Below are 25,002 nucleotides of genomic sequence, written 5' to 3' on the forward strand. Positions count from 1 at the left end.
AAAGTCCACAATCTTTAAGACTGATAATTTATTCGTCATTGCTGAAAGACCTTCCAAATCCTCAACGATTACAGAAGTTTACATCTTGACATGTAGAGTATTTCTGTCCTTAACAGAGGGATGCAGAATACTGGAGCATGCTAACTCTTTTTGATCTGATTTAAGCCAGGAAAATAGTGGAAGAGAGGTGAGTAGCACAAGTTGAATCAGCACTACTTTTATCAAATGTTGAAACTTCCTAAATGTAGCCCAGACTCTTCTTATCACCAGGGTCAGCTTCCAGTGTTAGGAAATCAAAGTGCAAGTGCAGGAAATTATCTGTATTGGATTTGGCATTGGCATTGAACCCAGCCCAGCTGACCACTCAGTGTTTGCATGGACCTCTAGGGGAGTCAGAATCAGTATAAGAGTGAGGAAGGGCGTGGCCTACATGCTATAATATTTTTATTCTATGTATATTACTTTTTGATGTTCTTGAAAGGCTAAAAATTTGTGGAGGGGAGCAGAAATGTATAATAAAGAAATAGAATAGAATAGTTCTTCTGTAACTTCCATTCAGATCACTTCATGGTAAGCACCTCAAGTACTCAGACTTTCTTGAAATCAAAATCAGGAAATATTCCAGGCTGGGTGCAGTGACTCATGCCTGTAATACCAGCGCTTTGGGAGGCCGAGGTGGGAGGATTGCTTAAGCCCATGAGTTCAAGACTGGCCTGGGCAACACAGCGAAACCCTGTCTCAATAAATAAATAAATAAATAAAAAGAAAGAGAAGAAAAAACATTCAAGTTTCTCATTCAAAAATATTTTTTAAACTATAACTTTTGATTGTCTCTACATAAAATTTTAATAGCATGTTTAATTTGAAGGTAGATTTCTAAAATTTAAAAACTATTTTCATTCCAAGATTAAATGAAATAAGAAAAATAGCTTTTGATTCCTGCCTTCAAATCTTTAAACACCTAGTCGGGTTCCTGACTTCCAGAGTGTAATGGTAAAGCCACCTGCTCTGCCCTGTCTGGTTGTTGTGGTAGGGAAGCACTATAGATAGAATGTTTGTGTCCTTCAAGAATTCATATGTTGAAACCTAATCTCCAGTATGATAGTATTAGGAATAGGACCTTTGGGAGGGGATTAGGTCATGAGGGTGAAACCCTCATAAATGGGGTTCGTGTGCTTACAAGAAGAGGCCAGAGAGCTAGGTAGCCATCTTTCCACCATCTGAGGGCACACTGAGAAGATGGCTGTCTGTGAACCACAGGAATCAGGTTTTTACCAGACACCCAATCTGTTGGTGCCTTGATCTTGGACTTTCCAGCCTTTAGAACTGTAAGAAACAAATTTCTGTTCATAAGCCACCCAGTCTGATACTCTGTTGTAATGGTCTGAGCTGACAAAGACATTTCCTCAGAATTGCCTTCCCAGACCTCTGATTTTTCTTCTCCCTTGTGTGCCCATAGTCTTTCCATGTGCCTATCAGAGCACTTGTTGAGGTTTTCATATTATACTTATGTGATTCTTTTATTTGTGCCCCTTCTTTCCACTGCATTCTAAGCTCCATGAACATAGATTTTAGTGACACACACACGTGTGTGTATATGTATGTATGTGTATGTGTATATATACACACACATATATACACACACATATACATACATATACACACATATATACATATATATATATATATTTCACTGTTCTCCCTTGTGCTTAAAATACCTAGCAAAAATATTTGTTGTATTCATGATGACTTTTCAAGCAAACACTCTTTTCAGAGGTCTACTAAAATATCTTTTTTCCTTATTATCTCTGGGAAAAAAGGAGACTGGTGTATGTGTGGGCTGGAATAAATATTCAAGCTTTATAATTTGTATCTTCTTTGAAGTCTTTCATACAATCTCTTTTATGAAGAGTTCTATGAAAATGATCTTTAAATAAGAAAATTAAGAGGTGTTTTAGTTGGGAATTAATGTATTAACATATACTTTAAAATTGTGTGTCACACAGAGATACAGAAGGTGTTTATATAGTGTCTATCACTTGTCTGCTATTTCCCTGGAAGAATGTACATGTTTCTGGCTGTAAACAACTTATTTGCCTTTTCAAGCTAGAGAGTAAATTGTGGCTTTGGCATATTTTACCTTCTTGTTGTGGAATATCCTTCAGATGCTAACACATGAACAAGAGACTTCAACTTTTAAAAACCAGAATGTGTGACCTTTGACATTCATAAACACATAGTAATAATTTGCTCTGTATATGGTCTTACGATAAGTACTATTTGGCTGCCAGCCAAGTCTCATTTGTTGTGCTAGGGTTGTCAGGGCCACATGGCTGTGTTTGTAAGGAGAATGTAAGTGTAAGAAGTCTATAAAACTACTTATAAAATCCCACTGTCTACAGATTCTGTCTTTCAAAGTACTAAATTAAATGACATCATCTTAGAAAGTACAAATGAATAATAAATTTCTTGCATTTACAAAACTGCTCATTGAGTCGGTCCATAGACCAAATATATGAGAAATGTTGGTGGAAAATAATATCTTCTACATTGTTCACGGTGGTACAGAGCTGTAGGTACATTTTAACTAACGTAAAGTTGTCTTTTGACTCACCTCTTGACTTGAAGATGAAAGCAGGATGTTAGCAGGGCAATGTTATCTGGCTCGCAGGCTTGTCCTCTGAAGAAGATCCAAGCGTGGATCCCTTTGGTTTAAGAAAGATTACTGCTGCTGCTGAACAAGCTCTGGGACATAGAATAAGGCAAAGAATGGTGTGCCATTGCTGAACACTTCCTCTTCTAGCTTCTCGTCCATCTTCCACTGTGGTTCTGATTTCCTGTGCTTTCTTGAGTGCGGTTTGAGCTAAGGAAGTATAATAGGATGATATGGACAATGGTCAGAGACACTGATGGCTCCCTGTTGGGCTCACTCCAGACAGAAGCTTTTAAAAGAGTGAGAATGGGTTTCATTCTCTCTTCCTGGGTTGATCACTATTTCTATTTTCTTATGACCCACTGCCAGCTGAAGGCTCCCAGAGGCCTTACCTGTCTCTCACTGCTGCTGGTGGCCCATACTGTTCTGTTTAAGCAGAGCCCTGTTCTCTCCCAATAGTACTTCTTTTTTCTCTGCGTGTGTGATCCCTTTTACACAGGGGGCCCATGTAAAATTGCTGGAATGCTTTATTCTTCATTAACCATCACATTGGATATTAATCAGTCTTGCAAACTAATTCTCAGTAAAGGTATTACCAGAACTACAGTTCATTGCCTATTTATCGGTTACTTTACTAGGTGTTTCCATTTGATCCTTTTAACTAACCTGTCCTCCCTATCTTATAGATGACTAGTGGTGGACCTTGAAGTGCAGAGAGGTTAAAAACTTTCTCCAGATTAACCTAGTAAGGGGCAGGGCTGGGATTTGATTCCAGCTTTATACAATTTCACAGCAAACAAAGACTCCTTTCCTGGATATTTATAGGTTAGCCAGGAATACTGGGTTAGTGATATGAATATGATTTAGGCCAGGCATGGTAGCTCATGTCTGTGATCCCAACACTTTGGGAGGCAGAAGCAGGGGGATCATTTGAGCGCAGGAGCTCAAGACCAACCTAGGCAACATAGGGAGATCCAATCTCTAGAAAAAAAATGAAAAAATTAAAAAACTAAATGAAGAGTGATGGCATATGCCTGTCATCCCAGGTATTTGGGAGGCTGAGGCAGGAAGATCTTGAGCCCAGGAGTTTGAGGCTGCTGTGAGCTATGATCATGCCACTGCATTCCAGCCTGGGCAACAGAGCGAGACCTTTTCTCTAGAAAGAGAAGAAGAAAAAGAGAAGAGATTTAAACCCATTGATAGAATTTCTGGCATTGTTCCTAGTCATTTGATATGTATCTCTGCTAGGGGTCTCTCTGGCACCTTGAGTTCATGCCAGAGGGGTAGCTATCTACTTAAATGATATGTCTAAAAATGTACTATTTATAACTAAGAACGAGTCTATTAGCAGTGATATTTTTATGTGACATATTAAAGTTACAACATCTTTCTTATATGATTCTCTCAATAACACGTGGATTCTTAGAAGTAAAGAGTAGAAGTGAGAAGTTATTGCAGTAGTCCAAGTGAAAAATGATGATAGCAATAGAAATAGAGAGAAGTACACAGATTGAAAAATATGTGTTGGGGGTAGCAGACAGAGGAGGCTGCAAAGGAAAAAAAAGAAATGCAGAAACATACGGTGGTGTGGCAGATACTGTAGATTGGCTCATTTAATACTTCTGCCATGTATTATTTTCCTATGCTGCTGTGGCCTAAATTTCCTAGAATGCCCTGTAACTAGGATTCTGTGTGTGACTTGGTTTCTTCCAAGACTGTGCATCCATATGATGCATGTGACAAGAAGCACAAGGAAGACAGTGAGATCATTGCTATGTGCAGAAGAGATCTGGCAAACACAGTGGCAAAGGTTCCTGGTGCTACATAGGCATCTGTGGTGGAAGTTCTAGCTTTCAGACCCTTTGTGGTGGGAGGCAGTGCGGGGTATTCTTGCTAGCTCAGACTTGTGATATGGTTGGACTTCTCTCCTGGCTATGTGCAGTTGTCTTATCGATCATCCCAGTCTGATTCTCCAGGCTTCTAGGAGATTGAGGAACTATCAATAATCCTCTTTATGTTTAAGCCAGCTAGGGAAGTCTCCTCTCTGCAAATACAAATTGGGAATGGTACAGCTATAATAAAGCTGAGAAAATATGATGCTTCAAGGAAGCTAATTGTGTTTAGTACTGTTTAAAATGGAAATTGAAAAGTGTTTATTAAACTTAGTGATAGGCTCATTTGTGACCCTGGAGAAAGCATGACTTTTTGGTTTGGTTTTATTGTTGTTTTGATGGAAGTAGAAATCAATTACAATAAATAGAAGGGTAAATAGGAGGTAGGGAAGTAAAGACAGCCCGGGGAGACAACTCCGTTGATAACTTGACTGACGGGGAATAGAGCAAAAGAGCAGTAGTTGAGCAGGATCAGGGGATTTTCTGGTATTGGAGTGAAATAATATGTATGAAGCAATTTTTAATGAAGTGTCTTATACTTAGTAAGGGCTTAGTAACTGGAGCTGTTATTATTATGATTGCTACTACTATTATTGTTGTCATTTTGTCCTCTGTATACTTTAGAGCAGGGCTGTCCAATCTTTTGACTTCCCTGGGCCACATTGGAAAAAGAATTGTCTTGGGCCACATATAAAATACACTAACATTAACGATAGCTGATGAGCTAAAATACACACACGCACACACACACACACACACACAGAATCTCATAATGTTTTAAGAAAGTTTATGAATTTGTGTTGGGCCACAGTCAAAGCCATCCTAGACCGCATGTGGCCTGCGGGCCATGGGTTGGACAAGCTTGCTCTAGAGTATTGTGAGTATGGGGTAGCAATCACTTCTGTCTCCTAAAAAAAGATTTTACAGATCTTTTTTTCAGCTTTTGCAGGCTGGCCTTATTGCCATATTATCTCCACTTAATTACATTAATTCAATAAACATTTATGAAGCACCCAGTATGTGCCAGGTAAAAATACAGCAGGTGCCTGGGATTCAAAACTGAGCAAAACTTGCTCTCTGCCTCTAAATGGTTTCTGGAGCACTAGGGGAGAGAGATGGTTAAAGCATAAATAAATGCTTTATCTCAAGCCATGCTTCTAACAGAAGAGCAGAACCACCAGGAGATGTGTATATGTGCCTGTTGTATTTACGTGTTCATTTTCTCTCTCTCTCTTTCTCTCTCTGTCTCTCTGTCTCTCTTTCTCTCTCATTATGACCGGCTTAGCAGCCCGGAGCCCACAAGCAGGAAAGCAGGCAGAAAGGATCAGGAGCAGGCTGGAACCCCTCAAGCATGTCTTTTTATCCTAAGGTCTTCGGATTCCTACAGTCATCTATCATGGGCTATTGCAGTTCTTCTTTTGAGCCATCTCCCTTATGAAAGCCTCAGTGTTGAAGTAGGAAGTGTTTCTCCCTCATAGTCGTTTCTATCTACTCTCTTATATACCAGTAAAACCTCTATTATAAAGAATTACATTTATGATAAGCAGATATGCAAATTTATTCTAATATGTATTGCCTAATTTCTTGAATACACTCTAGCTGCATTTATTAACAGATTTTATTTAGTCATCTGTGCAGCTAGTAAAAATAATTGCCTATCTGTGAATTAGCACAATCCAAGTTAAAATGTGAATTCATTAGTTTTCAACTTGAGTTTTTAATTTCACCTGCTGTTTACTGCCCAAAGGAATGATAAATTGTATTTTAAATGAAATGTATTTGAAGGAATAACCTTCAGCAACCAATATTCTTTTTTACTTAAAATCTGCTTCTAATCTGCTCTGAAACTTTAAAGATGTTGTGTTAGACTGTGGCAACCACTGATGAATTTGAAAAGTTATATTTCTAGTTCTTATTGCCAAAGGAATTAGAGGCGTTAGTTAGTTCAGTTATTTTTGTTGAAAGATTTTGAAACCAGCTCACATATTTTAAAAAAGAAAGGTGAAATGCAGTGGGTGGGGTGGGAATTTCAATTATGAAAAAGGATATCAAGACGTTAAAGCCCAGAGACAGCCGAAGCCAGGCCTCTGGGCCGAAACTCTGCAAACTCAGCCTGGAGCTCTGTGGCTCCCACTACTGCTGGTCTGTCCCAGGACTCTCCTGCCTTCTGTTTCTGTTTCTCTCCAGGGTCCGCTCTCCTCCTCCTCCTTCTCCTCCTCCTTCTCCTTCTCCGCCTCCTCCACCACCAGGGTCTGCTCCCCTCTTCCTCCTCGACTCTGCCTCCTGTTACCTTCCCCTTTCTCCTCCAGGGTCTGCTCCCTGCCACTGCCTCCGCTGCCACCTCAGGCGGCCACCGCCTCCTCCTCCTCCTCCTCCTCCTCCTCCTCCTCCTCCTCCTCCTCCTCCAGCGTCTGCTCCCCTCCTCCTCCTCCTCCTCCGGGGTCTACTTCTTTCCTCTCCCTCCCCCTCCCCCAACTCTTCCTCCTCCTCCAAGGTCTGCCCTCTTCCTCCTCTTCCCCCTACTCCCCCCTTCTCCTCCTCCTGCTCCTCCTTGCCCTTGCTCTTCCTGGTTTCCTCTACTTTCTTGTGTGCATGTGGCCTGGCCTGCTCACCTTTACTGCTTCAGTCTGTGCTGCTTCATCACCACCAGCCACCACCACTAACTGACATCAGTTTCTGGGTCTCTCAGATCAGATTCCTGAAAGAAAAGATTCAATTGGCCCTGTTTCTGCCCAGAGAAATTGTGTAATGTATATTTTTTTGAGAAGTGATTTGGCCTTTTATTTATACATATCAGAAGTACATTCTCCAACTTGCCCAAAGGTTCTGTTCTAACTGCATTTTTGAAATGTGTGGTTTAGTCAGAGAAACTATGTCTTAAAGTTTCTGTTGATTCCCAGGACAGCTGCAATGAACTATTTAACCCATGAAGATGAGCTCTGGCATACTGCTTCTGTTCCCACGAATCTCTCTCTTGCTGTGTGTTTGTGCCTGGGATTTGGGCCAGGGAGGATGGGGAGCTCAGAGTAGAGTCTGAGATGAGAGTGGGCTCTGGGGAGATGAGGGTCAGCTCCAGTAGGGGTGTGGAAAAGTTGATGATCTCTCGAGCAACACTTCTGCTGATGTACAGTAGGTTTGGGTAGGGTTCAGGTGAGGAGAGTGTGGGACCCCTTGGCAGAAACTCCAGTGGGGAAAAGTCAGAGATAGATGTTCTGTCCTGTGTCTAGGGTCCCCGGCTCTGGCTGTGGCAGTGGCAGTCAGCGGGCCCTGTGTGGCCATCATAGCTATTGGAATGGACAGACTGTCAGTAGTCCAGCTATTCTTCAGTAGAACAGCTGCTTGGCCTCCTTCGAAAAGAAATAACTGGGTGGGGCTCAAATTCCATCTGCATAAAATAGTCACCATAAACTAAATGTGGAAGAAGTAAAGTTGGTGTTTATTATCATTATGATTGTTCTTGACTATAAATGTTAGAACTCGTTGGGGGAGTAGGGCACTAGATTTCCTGTGATCCATAGAAAGGGAGGAAGAAGTGTTTCGGGCATACCTGGGGACCAGGCCGCTTGATGGTCTGCCCCTAACAATTCACCCTGGAAGATAGAATAGTCATTTCCCAGGATTTTGAAATTTATGTAACTTTAACCACGTCTTGCTTCTGAGATTTTGCCTTTTGATCTCTCCACAAGTTTATCCTGTATTAACCTGGTGATATTTGTAGAAAGAAGGTTAAAAGTCCCATAATTTAAAAATAAAATAAACCAAATTTTCTCCATAAATCTTATTACAAAATAAGGCTTGTATTCCTGGAGGCAAAGTCCTCCATGCACTAAAGTTGAATACTATGATAAGGAAAGAATTGAGATAGTGACCATTCTGTACTTACACACATTTCTTCCCCCAAGTTATTGTACAATTTACTATTTCCTTCTTAGTAGCTTAGGAAATTGCTTTTAGCTGAGGGATTCTGTGATCCCATGCTTTTGCAGCCCTAGGAACTTGGCATCTATCCTCCTTAGACTTTTATGAGTAGGTGCTGCCATATAACATGTATCTGCACCTGAAACTCCATTTATGTAATAATGCTACAAGAGTGCCCATGCTGTTTCAGATGCTCTTCTAGCTCCGGGAGGTACATCAGTATCCAAAGCAAAAATCCCTATTATCTTCATCGAGCGAACATTCTGATGGAGCAGCTTAGACAATAAGCATGATAAATAATTATGCAGTTTGTAAGAAAATAATAAGTCCTGCAGAATGATAAAACTATAGTGCTGTAGAAAAATAATTATGTTTAGTTTTGTTTTGTTTTTTTGAGACAGGTTCTCACTCTGTCACCCAAGCTGGAGTGCAGTGGTGTGATCTTAATTCACTGCAGCCTCAATTTCCTAGGCTAAAGTAAGTCATCCTCCTACCTCAGCCTCCCAAGTAGCTGAGACTAAAGGCACGTGACACCAGGCCTGTAGACCCAGATAATTTTTTAATTTTTTGTAGAGACGGGTGTTTGCCAGGTTTCCCGGGCTGGTCTTGACTCTTGGGCTCAAGTGATCCACCTACCTCAGCCTCCCAAAGTGTTGGGATTACAGGCATGAGCCACCACAGCTGGCTAGAATGATAATTCTGTAGCTGATATAGAATAGAATATGGGGAATGAGGAGGGAGAGGGGAACATTGCAATTTTAAATTGGGTGGTCAGGGTTGGCTTCACTAAGAAAGAGACATTTGAGCAAAGACTGAAAAGGGTGAGGAAGCAAACAATGTGGGTATCTGAAGGAAGAACCTTGCAGGAAGATGGGGAAGCCAGTAAAAAGGCCTGGATGCAGGGGTGTGCCTGGCATGTTCAAGTCCAGCAAGGCTGGGGGTAGCCATGAGAGTGAAGAGAAGGAAGTAGGAGAGGGAGAAAATCGGATAGAGGCATGGGGCTTTGGAGGCAAGGACTTGGGCTTTTGTTCTGAATAAATGGGGAGCCATTGGAGGGTTCTCAGCCAAGGAGGGACATGATCTGACCCTGATTTTTAAGAGATAAGGCTGGCTACCCTTAGAAAGAACTGGGGGTCAGGGGAGGTGGTATAGGAGTGGAAACCTATAAAGGTGGTATAAAGGAGTGGTATAGGAGGGGCCCCGGGGAGGAGACTATTGCACAAATGCAGGTAAGAGACAGTGGTGGCTTAACCAGGATGGCAACTGGAGGTTGTAAGAAGTGATTGGATTTTAGATATATTCTGAAGACAAAATTCGTAGGATTTCTACATGGATTAGGTGTGAATGGGTGAGCTGAACTTGGAATTATATAAAACAAATAAAATATCTAAGTAACTAATGTGATATTTGAAATTCTGTATCCTGAAGTTAAGTTCTATAAGATCAACCCACACTGATAATTGATTTTCCCTCTGTCCTGTGAAAGGAAGATTCACTGTGCCAAAAGGAAAAAATTAAGCTGAAAGCTGAGTCATGCAGGAAACTGCTTTTCCTTTTGTTCCTTAGCAGATAGTTACAGATAAAGGTTAAATATCTCCACATGTGGCTACTCTTTGTTCACCCTATCTTGTGTGAAGTGCTGATTTACTGAGCTCAAGGTGAATATGTAACTGACTCGTCCCCTCCCTGCTCCTTCTCTCTTGCAGCTGTGGATTACCTACCCTCCCTCTCTCCCCTCCAGCCTACTTTCCCCCTTTAAATATTGAAGCTTTCAAGATCATCTTTGGAGAAAGAGGCACAGATCACAGACTGTTCCTGTGGTGTCATGTTGTTTTCTTCAGTACAGGTTCTTAACCTTGGCAAAATAAACTTCTAAATTGATTGAGACGTGTCTCATGCCATTTTGGTTTACAGTCCTTACCATATGGTTGGGAAAAATATACAAATGAATTTAGCTGAGGTTAAATTTAGTATTGGACTTTACAGAAATGGATGTTTCTATCCAAGCCTTTTCAGAAAGGATTTTAGAAAAAATACCGAAGTTGTGTGTCTCCCTTGCATAATGTTAATAAAAGGCTTGAAACTTTAGCCAGGCAGTCTTCCACTACCAACTTTTCCAATAACTTTCCATCCTAAATATGCTGCTGACTAATCTTCCATGCAGCATGCCAAGTCATGCTTTGTTGAATATTAAATTGTCAACAGATTAAAGTTAAAACTTGCTGTAGTACACTATTTACAATAGCAAAGACTTGGAACCAACCCAAATGCCCATCAATGATAGCCTGGATAAAGAAAATGTGTCACATATGCACCATGGAATACTATGCAGCCATAAAAAAGAATGGGTTCATGTCCTTTGCAGGGACATGGATGGAAACCATCATCCTCAGCAAACTAACACAGGAACAGAAAACCAAACACTGCATGTTCTCATTCATGAGTGGGAGTTGAACAGTGAGAACACATGGACACAAGGAGGGGAACATCACACACCAGGGCCTGTCAGGGTGGGTGGTGGCAAGGGGAGGGAGAGCATTAGGACAAATACCTAATAAATGCAGGGCTTAAAACCTAGATGGCGGGTTGATGGGTGCAGCAAACCACCATGGCACATGTATATCTATGTAACGAATCTGCATGTTCTGCACATGTATCCCAGAACTTAAAGTCAAAACAAAACAAAACAAAACTTGCTGTAGTAAACCCAGCATTAACAACACTGATACCTGAGATAGTGTAGTTGCGTAGTTTGAATATAAGATGCCAAAACATAACACAGGGCTTCAGCTCTGTCATGCTGAATTTTACTCCCTGCTCCATCATTGAAGCTGCCCTCAGGGGTTAACAAGAATTGTTGACAGAAATAGTGTTGTAATTAAGCATTAATTTGGGTTTCCTTTGACTCATTTTTTTTGTAACTGCAAGTCATGGAACACTAGATACTATTTGCACCCCCACTGTACCTGTAGATAGGATTTCTCTTTTGTGGTAATTATTATTTTTTTGAGTCAGGGTCTCGGCCACCCCAGCTGGAGTGCAGTGGCACAATCCGGCTTGTTGCAGCCTTGACTTCCTGGGCTCCAGTGATCCTCCCACCCTAGCCTCCCAAGTAGCTGGGACCACAGGTGCGTACCACCGTGCCCAGCTAGTAGGATTTCTGACATTAGAATCATGAGGCTTTTGCTCAAGATAGATAGGACCTCTGACATTAGAATCATAGGTTTCCATTTAAGAATTGCTTAAACAGATCTTGAATTCCAGTAGAACAACAGATGTCAACAATCTCCACACTTTGGCCAATTCCAAAACCCTTAAAAACCCTATCCCCAAACTCCTCTGGCAGACAGATTTGAGGTGTCTTCCTATCTCCTTGTTTGGCAGCCCTGTGATTCAACCAGTGCAACCTGGTGTCTCGGGGTATTGATTTACCATGCACATAGGGCAACAGACCTATTATGGTTACATCACCACTACCACCAAACCATTCTGATTTTCATCAGCCAGTTCCTGTGTCTTGGTATAGAGAAATAATGTATGTACTTAAGAAAAAAGCAGTCACCAAACACTTCATTGGTTTCAGAGGGCTAAGGGAATAATATAATCAATGGGCTAGTAATTGGAATCTATTGTTTTTAAAGTGGTTCTATTATGGCCATTCGTTAGGACTATAGATTTGCCACCAACATATTTTTCTGTTTACCTAGCATGAAATTTGAAGAATGTAATCTAAAATAAGTAGAGTTCTGTTGACTGTTTTTGGGTGTCATTTTTTTATCAGTTTATTCTAAGGTTCTGGTGTTTCTTTGAACATGATCCTTAGCAGTAATTTTTTTTCTTTTTTCTTTTTTTTTTATTTGAGACAGAGTCTTGCTCTGTCACCAGGCTGGAGTGCAGTGGCGTGATCTTGGCTTACTGCAACCTCCGCCTCCCAGGTTCAAGCAATTCTCCGGCCTCAGTCTCCTGAGTAGCTGGGACTACACATGCATACCACCATGCCCAGCTAATTTTTTTTTTGTATTTTTAGTAGAGACAGGTTTCACCATGTTAGCCAGGATGGCCTTGATCTCTTGACCTCATGATCCGCCCGACTCAACCTCCCAAAGTGCTGGGACTACAGGCATGAGCCACAGGGCCCGGCCAGCAGTAATATTTTAAGTTAATTGAGAGAATCAAATATTTTTATTATTAATATCAGTTTTGCTTATCTTTTTGTAACGTATTTTAAATCTATTGGGTCTGATTTGCACTCCACGCAGTGGTTGATGTATCATTGTCATCAGTCACCAAATTGTAATGTGTCTTATTATGTGTTGTGAAAGCAAGTTCTTTAAATCCTAATGTGGGGGAAAATAATCTGAAATATAAGAAAATTCTTTTATAAACTTTTTCAGGTGTGATTTTATGGTTTCCTGGTGAGTGGAAGGGCCTTAAAGAGTTGCTCAGCCAAGTGGTCCTCTTACTAGCATCCTATTGTTTGCTAAGAGCTGTTTTTGCTATGGCCTAAATTTCATGCCTTTTTTTTTTTTTTTTTTTTTTGAATGTCTAAACTATTTTTTTACTACCCAGAAAGCCCCAGAAAGCAAACGGGTTGTTTTCAGATTATTCCTGGAAATCCTGTTAATCTCCAGAGCCAACTCCTCAAAACTGATTGGGTTGAGATGAGTAACTGAGGACAGTTTCCAAAAGTTGAGTGTTGACACATGCTTTTTAGCATTTCATTACTGTAAATCTGTAAGAAGGGTGTGAGGATTAAGGTGGCGTGGAGTGTACTTGAGTGTAGGCAGAAGGAAGGTTTGGTCAAGTAGGTGGGCTGAAGTCAGAGACGTCCTCTTTTCTGATGCGCTCTTATGATCTTCCTATGGAAACTAGATGTTTTTGTATCGAGAAGAAATGATGAGCTTCAGTCCGTCTTAGGAAGTTGCATCGAATTTACAAAGGATACCATTTAGAGAAATTCAGGACTTAAATAGATACTGTTAACTTCTTGTTAAAAAAAAATGGCAATTTCCCCAAGTATATCATATTTATATATACACTGTTTATCTTCTTCTAGGAAAACAAAAGCTGTTCATTGGAATGAAAATTCTGAGTTTTATTTGTCCGTTAACTCAGTAATTGGTGGTATTCTCATATAATTGAACATTGAAGCTTTGTTCCCTTGCAAGAAATTATACGGAATAATGTGTATGTCTGTGATACACTATATGAAGAGCTTCTGTTTGGGTAGGGAGAAGGAATTTGATGGTAGCTAGTGTAGTACAATATGACTACGAAGTGCTGATGAGCAATAGAAGTTACAGTGTTAGGAAAGCAAGTTCTTTAAATCAATCCTAATGTGGGGGAAATTAATCTGAACATCAGCATCAGCTCTTCCCTGCCACTTAGGTCTCTCTCCTACAGGAAGCCGTCAGTTTCTTACCTATGTTGTGTTCTCTTCCTGGTCCTTACAAGGAATCCCATAGCTGTGAGAAGCCCTCCCTTCTTTGGTAGATCCCCATTTATCCCCAAAGGTGAGCATCTTCATCTGTTAGTGCCGTGCATACTGTTTCTTCTTTCTCTTGCCCTTACCAGCTTTAATGCTGCTATTGAGTTCTCTCCTTCCAATCAGATGTTTTTTTGTTCTTTCTGGCTGTCTTCTATCATTGAACACTTTGCCTGCTTAGGACCTATAGCATAGAGTGATTTTTCAGATTGTCTCAAGTTTTCCATTAACAAGAATATCAGCTCATATTTATGAATCACATAATTGATACCACCTTCAAAGAAGCAGCAAGCTAACTTAGCCTAGACCTTGCAGATCAGCAAGAACAGTTTTGTCACCAGGGCATTGTACAAATTGGGAAAATAAATAAATAAAAACACCCTATTTGGACAGATGAAGTACAAAAAGTTCCTCTCCAGGTACATGAATCAGAAAAATGTGCTTCATCCAAAGTAAGGAAGCCTGGGGATATGGCTTGAATGGGGACTGAATTTTAGCCTCATTTGACCAGCGTTCAGGGTATAATACACAACTGCTTGCAGCAGCTTGGGTTGCCATGCCACCTCTGTTTTATTTTGTTTTCTTTGGTTTTGTTTTTAAGATCCATACATTTGGTGGCTACCTCTTTGCATCACAATTTCCAAATTTTTGTTTCTAGGGGTTCTTAGAAATACACCCTCTATGCCAGGGTGTGGTGGCTCACACTTGTATTCCCAGCACTTTGGGAGGCTGAGGTGGGCAGATCACGAGGTCAGGAGTTCAAGACCAACCTGGCCAACACAGTGAAACCCCATCTCTACTAAAAATACAGAAAAGCTGGGTGTGGTGGCGGGTGCCTGTAATCCCAGCTACTTGGGAGACTGAGGCAGGAGAATTGCTTGAACCTGGGAGGTGGAGGTTGCAGTGAACTGAGATTGTGCCACTGCACTCCAGCCTGGGTGACAGAGCAAGACTCCGTCTCAAAAAAAAAAAAAAAAAAAAAGAAAGAAACATACCCTCTATATCAATAGTTACTCTGCCTGCCTGCCTGCCTGCCTGCCTGCCTGCCTTCCTGCCTTCCTGCCTTCCTGCCTTCCTGCCTTCCTTCCTTCCTTTCTTCCTTCCTTCCGTCTGTCCGTCCGTCCGTCCTTCTATCCTTCCTTCCTCAGCTTTATTGAGGTATAATTTAAATGCCATAACATTCCTCCCATTGTAAGATACAATTCAATAATTTTAAATAAACTTACTACTCATACAAATATCACTACAGTCTAGTCCTAGGACATTTCCATCACCCCAAAAAGTTCTCTCATGCCCATTTGCAGTCAGTTCCTGCTCTCACCCCCAGCCCCAGGAAATCACTGATCTGCTTTCTATCTCTGTAGATTTGCCTTTTCTGGAAATCTCATATGAATGGGAATTATATTTTCCTTTTGCTTCTTTCTTCAGTTAAGCTAATGTAGGTTCCAGTCAGTTCTCATTTGCAATAGCTGGATGAGCCTTGTCACCTTCTACTGCTGCTGCCAGCCCTTGCTCATCCCTTCCTTTCCATTCTGCCTCAGTATACAAACATACTCTTTTACCTCCTGTCTTAAAATGCTTTCTCGTCCATCATCCCCTCCAGTCACCACCCTATTTCTCTGGGCCATTTCTGAGCCCAGCTTCTTAAGACTTGATGTTATATATGCTTTCTACTCTCTCCTTTCCTGTGAGCTGTCATTTTTTGTGTCTTAAATATAATAATTGATATGAATAAAATAACATTAAAAAGAACATGTGATACATATATACATGCTTTAAAGCATAGTGACATAATGAGTATCTACATCTGCCATTTACCCCTTCCACTAGCATTACAAATGGTGGAACCCATGATTCATAGTGTCCAAAATATTTTACTTATCTCTAGATTTATTTTGGTCCTTTTTGGTCATTTTAATTCTACTTTTAAATAAAAAGTCTGGGCTAAATTTTCTTTAAAATCTGTTATATTGCTAAATTTCTCTGATTACTATTGAGAGATTAATTTTTTTCTTAGAAAGTATTACAGAAGATTTATAGATTGCTTTGTTTTATATTACTATATTTTATTATGAATCCTTGGCTAAGAGCATGACATACAGTTATTACTTCTATAGGGAATATATTCTATTTGCATTAATTTGCTTCAGGTTTTTTTTTTCCCCCTAAATTTTTGAAGCTAAAAGCTAGACTTCCTGTAATGTTGTTTCCTTCCTTTAAATTTTGGATAGAATTCATTTAACTAATGCATTTGGCCCCAAGGGAGACATGGATGTAAATTTTTGTTTCAACTTAATACTGTGAATACTTAAATATTTAATTCACATGATACTTGACACTTAAAAGCAATTTATAATCATCAAAATTAGGCCTTTGTTTTCTTTTTTTATGCCTGTTGTTTAGAGTTTTCTTGTTGTAACATAGGTTAGGAATGGACTGGTGGAGAAGTGAAAAACTCTCCCCTTTCCCCCCACCTCCAGGTAAAGAGAGTTACACAGAGCATTGACTAGTGATGGATGTTTAACATACTTGTCCTTATATTTGTTGATTTTCTAAACACATTTTTATCATTTATTTCATTTGTGGAAGTCTGAAATATTTTATGTCTTTCTATTGTATATTGATGTCATTGAAACAGTGAACACTTAAAAACAGACAATAGATTTTCTTTTATCTTTATTTGATTTCATTAATACAGCCTAAGAAATATTGTGAATTTTTAATGAGTTACAAGTAGACCAGAGTAGGTGACCATCTTCCTGTGGAGCTGGGTGTATGTCTGACAGGAAAGCCATGGGAAGAGAATCTTCTTTTCTTCCTGGTAGGAGAGGCCAAGATGAGAATGGAGCTCTGTGTAGTGCTCTATGTGTCATAGGAAAGATCCATGCCAGCCAAATGGATTCCAAGGCCCAAGTCATCCCCAGACTCTGGAAAGTCTCATGTTGGGGCAGATGCCGTGACTCCAGCATGCATGTATTTCAGTTTTCCTTTAGTCTGAGAATTTCTAGTCATTAATACCTTCCTTTACCAGTCTCTGCTATTATCAAACACACTTATTCTCCTTGTATTCTGAAAATGATTTATACTCATGACCTTAGCTTCTATAAATCTGAATCTATTTGATTAAAACCTTTGTGCTTTTTCTCATACCTAAAATTAAAAAGAAACAAGCACATATTCTATTTAAATGGGAGAGTGAAGATTTACTGACTCCACAGATGACCCAACCGGAGGAAATGGATTGTATCACAGGCCCGTGAAATGTCTCATGATTGTGCATATTTTGAAATACACCCCACTGATTAGTGAGACTCCAGATTACCAGATAGACTCATCTTTGTATAGTGGGACTTTAACTGGCTTTCTCCAGTCCTCATTTACAGTACTAATTACCTTACAAAAACCTTTCTTTAGCTTCAGTCTCCTTTTTCAGTTATCACAAAGTCTAAAGTACTAAGATTCAGTTCACTGAGGTTTAATTTTATATTGGTCTCCCACCTTAATCATCATTACATTTAGTTGCAAATGATAAGAAAAATTATTCTGACTTTATGATATGGCCTTGGAATGGATTTTGTTAAAATCTTAACTGCTGGTTAGATTGTAAAATTTTTCTCCCATTCTGTGGGTTGCCTGTTCACTCTGATGGTAGTTTCTTTTGCTGTGCAGAAGCTCTTTAGTTTAATTAGATCCCATTTGTCAATTTTGGCTTTTGTTGCCATTGCTTTTGGTGTTTTAGACATGAAGTTCTTGCCCATGCCTATATCCTGAATGGTATTGTCTAGGTTTTCTTCTAGGGTTTTTTTGGTCTTAGGTGTAACATTTAAGTCTTTAATCCACCTTGAAATAATTTTGGTATAAGGTGTAAGGAAGGGATCCAGTTTCAGCTTTCTACATATGGTTAGCCAATTTTCCCAGCACCATTTATTAAATAGGGAATCCTTTCCCCATTTCCTGTTTTTGTCAGGTTTGTCAAAGATCAGATGGTTGTAGATGTGTGGTATTAATTCTGAGGGCTCTGTTCTGTTCCATTGGTTTATATCTCTGTTTTGGTACCAGTATCATGCTGTTTTGGTTACTGTAGCCTTGTAGTATAGTTTGAAGTCAGGTAGCATGATGCCTCTAGCTTTGTTCTTTTGGCTTAGGATTGTCTTGGCAATGCAGGCTCTTTTTTGGTTCCATATGAACTTTAAAGCAGTTTTTTCCAATTCTGTGAAGAAAGTCATTGGTAGCTTGATGAGAATGGCATAGAATCTGTAAATTACCTTGGGCAGTATGGCCATTTTCACGATATTGATTCTTCCTGTCCACGAGCATGGAATGTTCTTCCATTTGTTTGTGTCCTCTTTTATTTTGTTGAGCAGTGGTTTGTAGTTCTCTTGAAGATGTTCTTCATATCCCTTTTAAGTTGTATTCCTAGGTATTTGATTCTCTTTGAAGCAATTGTGGAATGGGTGTTCATTCATGATTTGGCTCTCTGTTTATCTTTTACTGGTGTATAGGAATGCTTGTGATTTTTGCACATTGATTTTGTATCCTGAAATTTTTATTTTGCACATTGATTTTGTATCCTGAAATTGCTTATCAGCTTAAGGAGATTTTGGGCTGAGACAATGGGGTTTTCTAAATATACAATCATGTCATCTGCAAACAGGGACACTTTGACTTCCTCTTTTCCTAATTGAATATCCTTTATGTCTTTCTCCTACCTGATTGCCCTGGCCAGAACTGCCAATACTCTGTTGAATAGGAGTGGTAAGAGAGGACATCCATGTCTTGTGCCAGTTTTCAAAGGGAATGCTTCCAGTTTTTGCCCATTCAGTATGATACTGGCTATGGGTTTGTCATAACTAACTCTTATTATTTTGAGATATGTCCCATCAATACCTAATTTATTGAGAGTTTTTAGCATGAAGGGCTGTTGAATTTTGTCAAAGGCCTTTTCTGCATGTATTGAGATAATCATGTGGTTTTTGCCTTTGGTTCTGTTTATATGATGGATTACATTTATTGATTTGCAAATGTTGAACCAGCCTTGCATCCCAGGGATGAAGCCCACTTGATCATGGTGGATAAGCTTTTTGATGCGCTGCTGGATTCAGTTTGCCAGTATCATATTGAGGATTTTTGCGTTGATGTTCATCAAGGATATTGGTCTAAAATTTTCTTTTTTTTGTTGTGTCTCTGCCAGGCTTTGGTATCAGGATGATGTTGGCCTCGTAAAATGAGTTAGGGAGGATTCCCTCTTTTTCTATTGATTGGAATAGTTTCAGAAGGAATGGTACCAGCTCCTCTTTGTACCTCTGGTAGAATTTGGCTATGAATCCGTCTGGTCCTGGACTTACTTTGGTTGTTAGGCTATTAATTATTGCCTCAATTATTAATAACAGAGCCTGTTATTGGTCTATTCAGGGATTCAACTTCTTTCCTGTTTTAGTCTTGAGAGGGTGTATGTGTCCACGAATTTATCGATTTCTTCTAGATTTTCTAGTTTATTTGCGTGGAGTTGTTTATAGTATTCTCTGATGGTAGTTTGTATTTCTGTGGGATCCATGGTGATATCCCCTTTATGATTTTTTATTTTGTCTATTTGATTCTTCTCTCTTTTTTTCTTTATTAGTCTTGCTAGCGGTCTATCAATTTTGTTGATCTTTTCAAAAAACCAGCTCCTGGATTCATTGATGTTTTTGAAGGGTTTTTTGTGTCTCTATCTCCTTCAGTTCTGCTCTGATCTTAGTTATTTCTTGCTTTCTGCTAGCTTTCGAATGTGTTTGCTCTTGCTTCTCTAGTTCTTTTAATTGTGATGTTAGGGTGTCAATTTTAGATCTTTCCTGCTTTCTCTTGTGGGCATTTAGTGCTATAAATTTCCCTCTACACACTGCTTTAAATGTGTCCCAGAGAATTTGGTATGTTTTGCCTTTGTTCTCATTGGTTTCAAAGAACATCTTTATTTCTGCCTTCATTTCATTATGTACCCAGTAGTCATTCAGGAGCAGGTTGTTCAGTTTCCATGTAGTTGAGCGGTTTTGAGTGAGTTTCTTAATCCTGAGTTGTAATTTTATTCACTGTGGTCTGTGAGACAGTTAGTTATAATTTCTATTCTTTTACATTTGCTGAGGAGTGCTTTACTTCTAACTATGTGGTCAATTTTGGAATAAGTGTGATGTAGTGCTGAGAAGAATGTATATTCTGTTGATTTGGGGTGGAGAGTTCTGTAGATGTCTATTAGATCTACTTGGTGCAGAGCTGAGTTCAATTCCTGGATATCCTTGCTAACTTTCTGTCTAGTTGATCTGTCTAATGATGACAGTGGGGTGTTAAAGTCTCCCATTATTATTGTGTGGGAGTCTAAGTCTCTTTGTAGTTGTCTAAGGATTTGCTTTATGAATCTGGATTCTCCTGTATTGGTTGCATATATACTTACGATAGTTAGCTCTTCCTGTTGAATTGATCCCTTTACCATTATGTAATGGCCTCCTTTGTCTCTTTTGATCATTGTTGGTTTAAAGTCTGTTTTATCAGAGACTAGGGTTGCAACCCCTGCTTTTTTTTGTTTTCCATTTACATGGTAGATCTTCCTCCATCCCTTTGTTTTGAGCCTATGTGTGTCTCTGTATGTGACATGAGTCTCCTGAATGAGCCTTGACTCTTTATCCAATTTGCCAGTCTGTGTCTTTTAACTGGAGCATTTAGCCTATTTACATTTAAGGCTAATATTGCTATGTGTGAATTTGATCCTGTCATTATGATGTTAGCTGGTTATTTTGCTCGTTAGTCGATGCAGTTTCTTCTTAGCATCGATGGTCTTTACAATTTGGTGTGTTTTTACAGTGGCTGGTACCGTTTATTCCTTTCCATGTTTAGTGCTTCCTTCAGGAGCTCTTGTAAGGCAGGCCTGGTAGTGACAAAATCTCTCAGCATTTGTTTGTTTGTAAAGGATTTTACTTCTCCTTCACTTATGAAGCTTAGTTTGGCTGGATATGAAATTCTGGGTTGAAAATTCTTTTCTTTAAGAATGTTGAATATTGGCCCCAACTCTCTTCAGGCTGGTAGAGTTTCTTCCGAGAGATCCGCTGTTAGTCTGATGGGCTTCCCTTTATGGGTAACCTGACCTTTCTCTCTGGCTGCCCTTAACATTTTTTCCTTCATTTCAACTTTGGTGAATATGACAATTATGTGTCTTGGAGTTGGTCTTCTCGAGGAGTATCTTTGTGTTCTCTGTATTTCCTGAATTTGAATGTCGGCCTGCCTTGCTAGTTTGGGGTAGTTCTCCAGGATAATATCCTGCAGAGTGTTTTCTAACTTGGTTCCATTCTCCCCATCACTTTCAGGTACACCAATCAGCCATAGATTTGGTCTTTTCACATAGTCCAAATTTCATATTTCTTGGAGGCTTCGTTCGTTTCTTTTTACTCTTTTTTTTCTGAACTTCTCTTCTCGTTTCATTTCATTCATTTGATCTTCAGTCACTGATACCCTTTCTTCCACTTGATCGATTCAGCTACTGAAGCTTGTGCATGTGTGACATAGTTCTCGTGCCATGGTTTTCAGCTCCATCAGGTCATTTAAGGTCTTCTCTACACTGTTTATTCTAGTTAGCCATTCATCTAATCTTTTTCAAGGTTTTTAGCTTCTTTGCGTTGGGTTCAAACTTCCTCCTTTAGCTTGGAGAAGTTTGTTATTACCAATCGTCTGAAGCCTTCTTCTCTCAACTCGTCAAAGTCATTCTCCGTCCAGCTTTGTTCCATTGCTGGCGAGGAACTGCATTCTGTTGGAGGAGAATAGGCACTCTGATTTTTAGAGTTTTCAGCTTTTCTGCTCCATTTCTCCCCTTCTATGTGGTTTTATCTACCTTTGGTCTTTGATGATGGTGATGTACAGATGTGGTTTTGGTGTGGATGTCCTTTCTGTTTGTTAGTTTTCCTTCTAACAGTCAGGACCTTCAGCTGCAGGTCTGCTGGAGTTTGCTGGAGGTCCACTCTGGACCCTGTTTGCCTGGGTATCACCAGCGGAGGCTGCAGAGCAGCAAATATTGCAGAATGGCAAATGTTGCTGCCTGATCCTTCCTCTGGAAGCTTCGTCTCAGAGGGGCACCCAGCTGTAAGAGGTGTCAGTCGGCCCCTACTGGAGGTGTCTCCCAATTAAGCTTCTCGGAGGTCAGGGACCCACTTGAGGAGGAAGTCTGTCTGTTCTGAGATCTCAAACTCCATGCTGGGAGAACCACTACTCTCTTCGAAGCTGTCAGCCAGGGATGTTTAAGTCTTCAGAAGTTTCTGCTGCATTTTGTTAAGCTATGCCCTGCCCCAAGAGGTGGAGTCTACAGAGGCAGGCAGGCCTCGTTGAGCTGCGGTGGGCTCCACCCTGTTCGAGCTTTCCGGCCACTTTGTTTACCTACTCAAGCCTCAGCAATGGCGGACCCTCCTCCCCCAGCCTCACTACCACCTTGCAGTTCAATCTCAGACTGCTGTGCTAGGAGTGAGCAAGGTTCCATGGGTTTGGGACCCTCTGAGCCAGGCGCGGGATATAGCCTCCTTGTTTGCCGTTTGCTAAGACCGTTGGAAAAGTGCAGTATTGGGTGGGATGTCCCGATTTTCCAGGTACTGTCTGTCATGGCTTCCCTTGGCTAGGAAAGGGAATTCCCTGACCCTTTGCACTTCCTGGGTGAGGCGATGCCCTGCCTTGCTCCATGGGCTGCACCCACTGTCCAACAAACTCCAGTGAGATGAACTTGGTACCTCAGTTGGAAATGCAGAAATCACCTATCTTCTGTGTCGCTCACGCTGGGAGCTGTAGACTGGAGCTGTTCCTCTTCGGCCAGTTCCTGTTCGGTCATTTTGGAACCTCCATCCTGACAAAGGGCTAATATCCAGAATCTACAAAGAACTCAAACAAATTTACAAGAAAAAAATCAAACAACCCCATCAAAAAGTGAGTGAAGGATATGAACAGACACTTCTCAAAAGAAGACATTTATGCAGCCAACAGACACATGAAAAAATGCTCATTATCACTGGCCATCAGAGAAATGCAAATCAAAACCGCAATGAAATACCATCTCATGCCAGTTAGAATGGCGATCATTAAAATGTCAGGAAACAACAGGTGCTGCAGAGGATGTGGAGAAACAGGAACACTTTTACACTGTTGGTGAGACTGTAAACTGGTTCAACCATTGTGGAAGACAGCGTGGCAATTCCTCAAGCATCTAGAACTAGAAATAGCATTTGACCCAGCCATCCCATTACTGGGTATATAGCCAAAGGATTATAAATCATGCTGCTGTAGAGACATATTAAAGGATTATAAATCATGCTGCTATGCACATGTATGTTTATTGTGGCACTATTCATAATGGCAAAGACTTGGAACCAACCCATATGTCCTTTGGTGATAGACTGGATTAAGAAAATATGGCACATATATACTATGGAATACTATGCAACCGTAAAAAAGGATGAGTTCATGTCCTTTGCAGGGACATGGATGAAGCTGGAAACCATCATTCTGAGCAAGCTATCGCAAGGACAGAAAACCAAACACTGCATGTTCTCACTCATAGGTAGGAATTGAACAAGGGAGAACACTTGGACACAGGATAGGGAACATCACACACTTGGGCCTGTCATGGGGTGGGGGGAGGGGGGAGGGATAGCATTAGGAGATATACCTAATGTAAATGACGAGTTAATGGGTGCAGCACACCAACATGGCACATGTATACCTATGTAACAATTCTGCACGTTGTGCACATGTACCCTAGAACTTAAAGTATAATTTAAAAATTTTTTTAATTAAAAAATCTTAACTGCTGGGGATGAAGGGTAAAAAAGATTTCTTCATGAACTACAGAGTGTCATTAAGACCAGTATTATTAGCCAAAAAGAAAGTTTGATTTTATACTTTAGCTCTCTTCTATTAATCATGATAATCAGACTGAAATATTTAAGAGTTTACTTGAATTTTCTTAGTTGTGGGAGATAAAACAGTGATGTTTTATATTTTAAAAAATTAGAGGTATTATGCTTTTCAATCCTTGTTTTTATATACCTGGAAGGCATTTTTGTGTGTGTGTTTGTGATATTTCTTATTTGCATTATAGATGCATTAATTGTATATTATTTTGTGAAGTTATTTTATTTGTATGCTGCATTTTTCTCATTAAAATTATACAATATTTCAGATGAACAGGGAGGACAGTGTCTGTAATCTCTCCTCACCATCATCTGCAGGAGTCATACAAAGGTGATGTTTTATGTGAGTAAGAATTTCTGTGTTTCATTTCATAGGTGGGGAGCATTAAGCGGGAAATGACCTTCACATTTCAATCAGAGGACTTAAAACGTGACTGTAGTAAAAAAATGTCTCATCAACACGTGTTCTCCTTGGCCATGGAGGAAGATGTGAAAACAGCAGACACCAAAAAAGCCAGCCGGGTCCTTGACCATGAAAAAGAAAACACTCGCTCCATCTGTCTCCTTGAGCAGAAAAGAAAAGTTGTTTCCTCCAATATTGATGTTCCTCCAGCAAGGTAAGGGAACATTAAATCTCACATGTGTCTGCCCCAGGAAGTTGGTGGAGAGCATGCATAATCTTTGCCAGTGTACAGACTCTCTTCAGCATATAGACATACGAGAGGTTTTCTGCCAAGAATTTTTTTCTATTGCTTGTGTGAAATAGAGCAGGTGGCCCTACTCTTCAGAACTGACTTTGAGGCTTCTGTAGTTGGAACTATCGTAGCTCTAGAAAAGAATGTTTTATTCAATTTTAATAAATGAATAATAAAGAGCAAAGGAATAAATGCAAAAAAAAATAGGATGAAACGTCATAAATAGGACTGAGCATACATTAAGTAGGACTGTAGCCACTTCAAAGCAAGTATACACAGATCTTTGGTTAGAGGTTAGTAAACTGTGGCTGCAGGCCAAATTCAGCCCCTGGTCTGTTTTTCTGTGTCCTGTAACGTAAGAATGGTTTTACTTTTTTTTTTTTTTTTTTCAAATAGGGATAGGGTCTGGTTCTGTCGCCCAAGCTGGAGTGCAGTGACGCAAAGGTAG

At 40.1% G+C, this 25,002-nt stretch overlaps 1 protein-coding gene across 3 annotated transcripts in view; it reads left to right on the plus strand.

The window, feature by feature from the left end:
* LOC105483530 (zinc finger protein 704) overlaps positions 1-25,002 on the plus strand; it is a 300,235-nt gene that overhangs the window by 83,972 nt on the left and 191,261 nt on the right. For all 3 annotated transcript variants that reach the window (XM_071068065.1, XM_011744409.2, XM_011744410.3), the window contains exon 2: positions 24,235-24,476. In XM_071068065.1, coding sequence (XP_070924166.1) covers positions 24,256-24,476 — 221 coding nt within the window. In that variant the 5' untranslated portion in view covers positions 24,235-24,255. The remainder of the gene's footprint in view (positions 1-24,234; positions 24,477-25,002) is intronic.

Source organism: Macaca nemestrina, chromosome 8 (assembly GCF_043159975.1).
Source record: "Macaca nemestrina isolate mMacNem1 chromosome 8, mMacNem.hap1, whole genome shotgun sequence".
Lineage (NCBI taxonomy): Eukaryota > Metazoa > Chordata > Mammalia > Primates > Cercopithecidae > Macaca > Macaca nemestrina.